At 43.0% G+C, this 10,173-nt stretch overlaps 1 protein-coding gene across 2 annotated transcripts; it reads left to right on the top strand.

Moving 5' to 3' along the window:
* Positions 1-233: 233 nt before the first annotated feature.
* Positions 234-10,091, top strand: LOC132470287 (evC complex member EVC-like). 2 transcript variants are annotated; one of them, XM_060068699.1, is made up of 20 exons: positions 234-722; positions 908-1,018; positions 1,163-1,249; positions 1,532-1,746; positions 2,119-2,203; positions 2,289-2,387; positions 2,563-2,694; positions 3,172-3,333; positions 3,669-3,885; positions 4,521-4,669; positions 5,158-5,256; positions 5,377-5,589; positions 6,053-6,162; positions 6,399-6,612; positions 6,884-7,111; positions 7,966-8,110; positions 8,568-8,670; positions 8,756-8,882; positions 9,028-9,124; positions 9,585-10,091. In XM_060068699.1, the coding sequence occupies exons 1-20, from the start codon at positions 543-545 to the stop codon at positions 9,731-9,733; spliced, it is 2,922 nt and encodes a 973-aa protein (XP_059924682.1). In that variant the 5' UTR covers positions 234-542; the 3' UTR covers positions 9,734-10,091. The 2 variants fall into 2 exon arrangements, with proteins under 2 accessions (XP_059924682.1, XP_059924681.1); XM_060068698.1 differs by having other exon boundaries at positions 235-722; positions 908-1,021.
* The last annotated feature ends 82 nt before the right edge of the window (positions 10,092-10,173 follow it).

Here is a 10,173-nt window from a genome sequence, read left to right as displayed (position 1 = left end):
CAGATGGACCAAACACGTTTAAATAGTTGTGTGGACACAATTGTGCTGCCAATGTAATGTTGCAGGTCATGCATAAATGTATTATCTTGTGTGTCTGCGATTTAATGTGTGCATTTACTCATCATCCAGCCAGGCCGTACATACATTTTCAAGTATCTGTTGCAACAAATTTCCAATTGAATTAGTTGGTATAGGAAAAGCATTTTATTTTGAAGGGACAACAGGAAACGTGTTTAACGTGATTTCAGCGGACTTATCACTGCAAAAAGTTAGGGAAAAAGGCTCCTCCTTGGATTTAACGGGAATGGCATCATCAAATCTGCGTCCGCGGCTTGGTATCGCTGTTCCATTTACTTTGTTGTTGTCCCTCGAAGTAAATTCTCACGCCTCTGCTTTTACCCTTTCCTTTGCGTATTATGCAGTTTGACTGCTGAAGCATGTATAAGCGGACTTTCCAAACATCATCCGAGCAACGACTTTCATGAAGAATTTACGAATCGTTTGCGTTTACTTCAGCCTGTCTCTTGATGTGATTCTCAATAATGACAAACCAGAATGCGGTGGCAGAATGCGCCATTGATGTGTTGGTCACTTTCCCCGAATCGCTGCAGATATTTACAGGACTGCTCACAGCATTGACTGTCTCTGGGGGTCTGTTGGGCATTGTTACCGCTGCTCTGTTGTATGTGTTCTGTCTGAAGCCCATGCTTTTAACAAGACAGGTTAGACACACACACACACACACACACACACACACACACACACACACACACACACACACACACACACACACACACACACACACACACACACACACACACACACACACACACACACACACACACACACACACACACACACACACAGACCACAACAGGAACGTAAACCTTTTTTCTCTTTCAAATAGGGCAACAATGCTAGAAGGTTACTTGAGCCAGTCGAAGAAAACGTGGACAACCATCAAAGTGACCACATCAGCAACAACCGAAAAGATGTGACAAGTTCCTCGGCTGCAAAAGTTGTAGGATGATGCTCCACCATCACTATTGAAATTGATTATTTATCACAGAGCATGTCATCAAAACATTCAATTCATATGGTCATGTTTGATGTGAATGAGATCACCATCTAAACATTTACTCTTCTCACCCACATTGTCCAGGAAAAAAAGATGCTACCCATCAACAGTGATGTTGCCGCGTTTGCATCGAGAGCAAAAGTGGTTTACCCCATCAACCAGAAATACAGGGTAAGACCACCCAAACAAACACACACGCTCACTCATCATAGGCCTACACTTAAGGACAGATCTATTTTCTTGAAAATGCCCACTATCACTTACAGTATTCACCATGGCAATGATCTGATTAAAACGTTTTGTAACAGTCAGTCTAAACACCAAATTGCTTCATAAAACGCCATTGAAAATCTTGGGATTTGACATCAAAAGCTACATACGACTACTTAAAATGACTAGATGCACAATACAATCTTTATAATGTAACTTAATGTTTTTGCTTGACACTGTTAGCCGTTAGCAGACGGAGCGTCCAATCCCTCAGTACACGAGCGCTCAAAGCTTCCCGCTGGCTCCAACGAGGACTCCTCCACCGGAGAGTCCCTGAGCCAGGAGCAGGACAATGATGACAGCAGCCAGTTCATCTCCTCCTCTCTGGTGCCCAGGAGCCTCCAGAACCAGAGCTTCTCCAGGGCCCCCCACTACCCACACACACTCACTCAAACTGGGTATAAGTCTCGATGCTACTCTCGATCTCTGGTGCTTGACTAATAATGTTTAGCCCTCTCTTTGCTATGCATGTCCTGGCTTGGCATGATTTACTTAGTTGAGTCAGAATGGATGAGCAGGAGTTGAAATGTATTACAATTTGTATATGTTTGTTGATTATAGACATTATTTGGTTGATTTTCTCTTTTTGTTTTGTTGAGTTGAGTTGTTTTTTTGTTTTGTTCTAGATTACTTGTAAGACAAGTGTTATAGGCTCTAGTGGTTGTCTAACTTGTGTGCATTTTCATTCATTTATGATCGAGAGATTAATCGATAATGAATTCAATGTGGTGTGGCCAATGAGAGCAGTTTTGCTGGTGCTGTCTCCCCAGGTTTGAGGGACGTATCGGTCTCTACTGTCTTGCCCTGCAGGACGTGCAGCAACAGTGTTGTGGCCTCCAGGAGGAGAAGTGTCAGGTGGGTGAGCACAATGTTCCACTACAGACCTGATATATAGCACTGTTTCTTTCAGTTTAATCTCTTAACTTGTTTCTACTTGTAGATCTTTCTCCGAATGGTGAAAATGATATTCAGTCAGCGGTTTCCAAAGAATAAAAATGAGGAAGACTTCTTCAAGAACCTCATTGTAATGCAGGAAAAGGTAGACACAAATTCTTAAATTACTTTTTATTCATACTTGTATGTACTTTTGTGTATGTACTGATGCATTAATGCAACAGTATTGCTGAATTGTCAACACTGTGCTTATAATAGTGTATATAACTGTAGGAAGGTGTTCTTAGTTCAACTGTTTTTTTTTTCTTTTTTTATGTCAGGAAGTGGAAACACTGAGGAAACGGTTAACCGCCAAGACGGCCTCTGAAAAGACTGCTGAGACAGATTCTCCCTGTACCCTGGAGGAGATAGAGAGGACCCATAAAGACCTTCTGGAGCACGGGCTTCAAATGGTAACTCATAGGAAGAATGGCAACAAGCAGCTTTCTAGACTGCTTACTGCCCTCTTGTGGTCTACCCGGAGGTCATGCTACAAGGAGTAAGGGGGAATTAGCACTATCACCTGTGACAGGGTTTCTCAGATCATGGGTCAGGCCAAGCATCGGGCCATGGACCAGCGGCTACTGGGCCACAGTAAACCGAATTACATTAGATTATAAACCTGGGCGTCACGTTAGTTGAAAAGTGAACCAAATACTCATTAATCCATCAGAACACAGAATTTGCAGTCGAAGAATCCCCCTGAAAAATTATTGAACCAACCACTGATTGGAAACAAACACACTTAATTTTGACATTAATGTTAATGGGCCATTTAAAGTTCTGTATATGTATGGCTTAGTGGGTCCAAGAAGCTGAGGATCAAGCTATTCTGGGTTAAAAAGTTTAAGAAGGGCTGACCTATGACATCCACTTCTTCTCATCAACAGACTGAAGTATTTGGCCAGCAGGTGGAGCACTTGTGCCAGCATCTTTTGGGTAAGGACAGCGTTCTGCCGACAGAGGAAGCCCAGGCCATCATCAACTCTCTCATCCACACTCTGGTACTGCTAGAGAACCACTGGATGGCTGCTCAGGAAGCAGGCCTTAAGGTGAGAGGAGAACGCATCCATCATTTCGGTATTTATTCTTCAAAATTTTGCCCAGCTCTTTTTGCAAGTGAGATAAGTCATTCACAATAACCACCATACTTCTATAAATTGTTTTAAGAATGTAGATCTTATTCAAAAAAATAACATCGTTCAGGAGGATACAATAGCTTGTTGTTCCAAACACTGTATGCTTATATGTTGGGCAAATAACTTTTTAATTATGGAACACACAACAGCCTCTGTTATTATTAATCAAAAGTAATTATTTACAGAGAAACATATTCTCCATACATGCATTTTATAACTGCTTATGTTTTATTGATCCTTCTCTATAGAGCATCCAGCAGAGGCTGCTGTGGTGGGAGGAGTTGATGTATCTTTTTCAGGCCAAACCCGCCTTACTCAGACAGGAAGTGTCTCTGAGGCAAGCCCTGGTTGCCACGGCACTGGAGCAGCTCTCCGGAGAAGACACCTTGACCTTTGACCTGATGGAGAAGATGCTGTCGGAAATGCAGTGCAGTCTGAAGGAGTGCCTTGAGCTGTGCACCGAGGGTAGGAGTAGTGCTGTAGTACAGGCTGACAGTGTTTGTACATTCAGGTGTTAATGTCGATTTTATGTATATACAAAGACATTGTCATCAATTGGGTTTCCAAGACAACACACAAATTATTCTCATCCCTAAACCGATGGAACTTACCCATGTGTCCTACTTTTTATATTTCAAGATCCTATCTGAAAATAGATTTTTTTTTCCAGGAACCTTCTTGTCTTCTTAATTAAGGTCAGGCTCCTGCACCATTTCACTGAATATGGTACCTGTTATTTCAAGCAGGTTGCGAGAAGTTTTTTATTTAAACATTCAGACAGCCATAATTTTGACATTGTGTGACCAATGCTATGACCGCTATGACATGTACATTATTGGGAAAATAAACTATTTATTACATTTATTTTTCTTACAATTCCATTCTTTTAAACTATGAATTCCATTCATAGTTAAAAATGTCAATAAACATAGATTCATCAAATTCCTATAACTAGCACACGTTTATACCCACTAGACAGGAAGCTCCGGCTTGACCTAGATTGTTCACACTACAGAAGACCAAGTATTGGATACATAATGTATAAAATGATGTGCAGCATATTGGTATCCACAGTCAGCCAACCTGTCGGTGTGTTCCAGACTGTGTGAAGAAAGCCAAGGAGCTGGCGAGTGAGAAGTGGAGGAGGACCGAGAGCAAGAGTCAGAAGCTGCAGAGCAGCCAGGCCCGGGAGAGAAGCCAAGCGCTGGATTCAGCACAAGCCCACGGTGACCTACATCACTTCATCAAGGTCAGAACCATGACTTCATACTAACCACTAACCAATAGGGATGTCGTATTGCCCTTGCTGCTGGCTATTCTTGCTCACATGCTATACCATGCAGCATGGACTATAGACGAACCAAGCAGGCAGGTACATTTTCCTAGATCCCCTCTTGGACAACTTGACAAATTGGCTTTGAAACAGGTTATCATTTAAAATCGAACATATCTTGTGGTCTTTTTTTCTGCCTCACAAAACAGCATTCAACCCCTTTCAACTGCTCTGCTTTGCTTTAACCAATCAAAACAAGCTCAGGGCACCAAACACTGAGCTGTACAACAATGAATTAAACAGACATGGTGGCTACGGAAGGCTGTATCTCTCTATCCAGTTCCTTTTAGGATCATGCAAATGTATATCCCCAGGATGTACTGTTGCATTAACACCTTTGTCATCTGCTTTAGTGACCCAGGTTTCAGCGTTTGTTCATGTGTGAATCTTGATGACCCTGTCAGGTGTATAAGGAGCTGCAGGCCAAACACAGGCAGCAGAGCATCAGCCTGGAGTTGAAACAGGATGACAGAGTGGTCGAAGCCCTCTGCGATCTATGGAGGGTGAGTGTTAGTGTGTCTGTGTATTCTGTGTCCACATCCACACTATCATTCTAAGCATTTAATAAGAATATAATAGATTTATATTGAATTTTCCAGCCATTCCATTTTTTACTTCTCTAGAAACTTCACTCTTCGTGGTCGAGGAGAGTGGGCGAGGAGGCCAAGAAGGTCTTCCTCGGCAATCTTGCTCCCAGGCCACAGCTCTCTGTTGAGCACTGCAGCAAGCTGTGGTTGGATCTAGAGGATAAGCTGGCCACACAGTGGCAGCAGGCGGAGGTTGGGACCAAGATGCAACTGGAGGACATGAGGGCTCAGATGGATCAGGATAGACAGGTAGTCACATCGGGGATGGGCACAGCTGTACATCTTAAGCTGCTTTAAATGTGTTTCGTGAATTGCTTGCAGTGGACATTTCAATCAGATCTGAGCCCATGAAGCGCGACAACCTTTCAAGGTTCAGTTTAGAGCCAGGAAATAAGCCACTATCATAGTTGATGGTCTTTCAAAGAATACTGACTTAGTGCAATTCACACTTTTATAGTTTAATCAATGATGTTGATTTTTAGACTGTATAAAACTCTTAATAATCATATTGAAGGGAAATGTGGTTTCAGTCTCATACTTAAACATCCATACACTACTATGCAAGAAGGCTTTGAATGCAATTTTGAAATCATCAAATCAATCAAATTGTATTTCATCACACTTAAGTGTGAGTGAGCATGTTTTCAAGAAGCCAATGCAACATGATCCGGCCTCTCAAGCCCAATTCTGTGATGTGCTTGTGCTGCTCCAGCTCTGGTGTGAAGAGACTGCTGTGGTGCTGGCTTGCCTCAGGCATCTGACAGAGCAGCAGATGAAGATGCTCCAAACCACAGTTGTCAGGCAGAGCTACATGCTGGACAGGTGAGGTCAAAACAGGATCAAACCTCACTTTGAATTAACTAGAGTCGATGGAAACAACCGCCCATGCATTATCTAAGATGATACACGATGCCCTTATTGCTAAAAGAGACGTATTATCTCTGGGATGCTAACTGTTTTGTTGAGTTTTATTGAGTGGCTCTTATTGAATGTTTATAGATCAAATATATTACATTAGTGTTTTTAGCATTATAAAAGTAGCATACACTGTTTTCCAGACCGGTGGGGATGCTGCTGGAAAAGAAACAGGAGCGCCTCCTGGTGGCAGTGCAGACACACTTTGTGTCCAGGCACTTCTGTCTGCATGTGCTAAGGGAAATGAGGCTGTCCAAGCTGAAAGCGCTGGCTCAAACAGACTTCAGAGACCTGCTGAGAGAAGACCACAACCAAAGCCAGGAAAACGACAATTCAGCCGCGAAAGATCAACGCAAGGTTTGCACAGCTTGTTGTTTCTGTTATAACTGGGGACGATAACGATAAGCTCATTAATCATCTGAAGCATGTCTCTACAGTGATATCTTCCTCTTGTACGGTGCAGACAGAGGCAGTTTGCTATGAAAATGCAAACAAAACCCGTCTCGCTTTTCTCTGTCGAAAACAACAAACACCGCAGTCCGGCCCCTCATCCTGTTCAATAATGGAACGCAATTAGTCCCCCTTCCCAGGGGAGCCGTGAGCCAATGTTTGCTCCATGCCAACGCAGGACAGCGGGGCCAGCCTGGCAGAGAGACACCTGGGGGCCGAGAGCCAGCTGGTGGACCACAGCTTCCAGCAGGAGTTCCTCTCGGAGCTGGAGACGGGCACCGAGCTCCTGCAGAGGCACGCCCAGCTGCTGGTGGGCAACGCCCTCAGCCACAGGGTCTGGGGGCGGATGGAGGCCACGGCCCCGCTGGAATGGCCCACCCGCCCACAGCACACCGACGGACTGAAGGTATGCTGACTCGTGTTTTCATCCTGTCTAGTGGTCATAGTTTTGAGATGATCTGATTGTAAAAAAAGCTAAATGTGCTTCCACGTGATGCAGAAGAGTGGTTCACAATGCAGAAGAGTGGTTTGCGATGCAGAAGAGTGGTTCGCGATGCAGAAGAGTGGTTCTTTCAATGCGCCTCAATTTATCTGTTCCACATAATTACTGTGGGGATGCAAATGCACTTAAGGCTAAATGTATAAAACATGCATCTGTACTTTGCACTTTGGTACAATCATGTTTTTTTAAGGTGGCTTAATGAATTAAATAAAGTAGAAACTAGAGTGGGAGGGCTGTATAGTACTGTAGTGTTGGGGTGTCTAACTCCTAGCCAGAGGGTTTGAAGCCAAATATCCGCAGTGAATCTGTACGCAACCCTGAGCAAGACGCTGATCATTAAAGGTGACATATTATACAACAAGGTGTGAGTTTGATTAGCCGTTGCAAGCCGTTTTGCAAATCTGCCACTTCTGACATCACAAGTGAGCGTGTCACCTAGATGAATGCTGGACAGATCAGTCCACCAGCCTGCCCAGTGGACTGTAGCAAACGTTGCTACAGTCTCTATCCGTCATATATCTAGGTGGACACGCCCACCTATGATGTCAGAAGAGGCAGATTTTCAAAATGGCTTGTAACAGCTAATCACACTCGCACCTGGTGGTATAATATGTCACCTTTAACAAGATGCATCCAAATAAATTCACAGTATGTAGCTTTGGATAATACAAATCTGCTAAATGATAATATTTTTCTTTCTTTTGCCTTTTTCTTCCAACACAAACTCTTTCCCGGCCCGGTGTTCCCGTCTGCTGCAGCATCACCTGGCTGAGGTTGCCTCTGAGAGCGTGTACCTAACCAAGGACTCCCTCAGTGCCCTGGTTCAGGGTTACTACTCTCACATGGAGGACGTCACCACCAGACTGCAGGAGGAACAGTCAAGCACACGGCAGTCAGTCAGAGGTGAGGTGGAAGGAGTAACACACACCCACTCACTATGCTGTCCATAATATCTTCCAGTTAGTATTGTTTAGTGTAGGTCTCCATACACAGAATTTTACAGTGTCAGTGTCGTGTCAAAAACAAAAACAAAAGAGAGATAGTGTTATTCAAGTTCAAGTTCTTTATTTAGTCGGATGTTTGAAGAAGGTTTAGTTGAAAGGACGTGGGAGTGCAGCCATGGCCCAAGATTAATTTTTAGAATAATGTCTATTAAACATGCCAGAGTTGAAGCCAGCCCAGCTATGGTTTTGATATATAACAGGAATTGTTTTACCTGCCAAATGTTTAAATCTATCTCTGCTATTGGCTAGTACCAGGTGTTCATTTTGAAACCTGGCTGCAGCGCAATGGTGACAAGCACCTAAGTCATAGAGGATTTTTCCATGTGTGACGGATGGGTCATTCTAAATCTCTGCAGAAGAGAATGCGAGGCGAGAGAGCAGCCATCTCTTCCACCAGGGCTTGCTGAGAGAGCTGGCCAACTGGGAGAAGAACCTGACGTCTAAAGAGTTTCAAAAGAGGTACATCTAACCCCTCGATGATCCATTTTCATACCACTGTCACGCCTCACCTGACCTTTTTCTGTATTTGTTTTTGGGCTTAAAGGGTTGAACAACACAAAAGGAAGTTGCTGGAGCACTACGACCTCGGACAGGAGGTGCTGTTTGATACTCTGAGGCAGCAAAGAGTTTCCGAGGACCAGGCCATGGAAAAGGTCAAAGCACAGTTGCTGGTAAGTGCTGCACTTCCATGTTCCTTGCCACTCGTAGTCATACTGTTTCTTCAGTCTTATTTGGAGAATCATTTCAGATATCTTGATTTCAATCGTTATCTGAACGAAACGGTTGTTGTAAGTAATGCACTGTTGGATCCATTAGGAAGCAGAGGAAAACTTTATTACGGAGGTGGCTGCCCTGGCCCGGGTGTCTCTCCAAAACACCCGTCTGGACCCCACTATCCAGGAGGAGAACTCTGGTCAGGACTCTTTCTATGATTAAGTAGCAAATATTGATCTAGGGTTACAACAAGAATGATAAATCCATAGGAATCAAGACAATTGTATTTGTATAGCCCTTGATCACAGTGACGGGTCCAAACGCTTCACAGTCTTGTAATATTAGATTAGATACAACTTCATTAATCCCCCTCAGGCAAAATCATATACCACACCTTGAGACTAAGACCTCTAAAGGGCAGGAGAACAGGGATCCCTCATTCCTGGAAAGGTTTGGAATTCAATAAGTGCTGGATGGACGGACATATAGTGGTAGCTTTGCCTTGTTATAAGACCTTTTATAATTATAAATGAATTTATTAGAACGTAGTAGATTAGTAAAGGATCGAAGAAAATTAAACATCCATAATGTATAATGTTTTTCTACACCTCTAATTAGATCAATATGTTATTGTTGTTGATAATGGAACATTTCCACAGGTGTTGTGAGTCACGACATCATGAATCTGCTGGCCCTGAATCCAGATCTGGATCCTGCTAAGAATCCCTCTCTGACTCCAACAGTTGTAGCGACCGCTCCAAAAGCACCTCAGAAGAAGAACAGGGAGCGGGAATCTCAACTCATTTGACATCAACATGTTTTTTTTTACAAAACTGTTTGTACAGCAATGGGATATGTATTTTTTGCTCATTTAATTTTGAAACTATATTGTAAAATGGTATTTGTATTTTACATATATCCACTGCATCTATAATGTTGACAATTATTCAGAGATTTGTATATAAATGTAGAAAATACAGAGCCTTTTAAAAAAATTTGCAGAATTTGTTGTTTTTAATCTAAGGGAGCAATCTTTTTTGTACCACTTGCAATCCAAAGGCAAGTGTTCCGTGTTACTTTTGGGAATACCCTGCCGCCAAGTAAATAATGCATAAATGAAGAATGCATTTTCCAGCCGTGTATACACCACCTGTTGGATCAAATTATCATGCGATTGGACTCAATCACGGTTCACAATACACTTCCTCCATGTCATTATCAACGTTTCACTCTATCGATTCCCATGGA

This window comes from Gadus macrocephalus, chromosome 13 (assembly GCF_031168955.1).
Source record: "Gadus macrocephalus chromosome 13, ASM3116895v1".
Lineage (NCBI taxonomy): Eukaryota > Metazoa > Chordata > Actinopteri > Gadiformes > Gadidae > Gadus > Gadus macrocephalus.
Note: the sequence above shows the minus strand (reverse complement) of the source record. Positions and strands in the feature narration are given on the sequence as shown.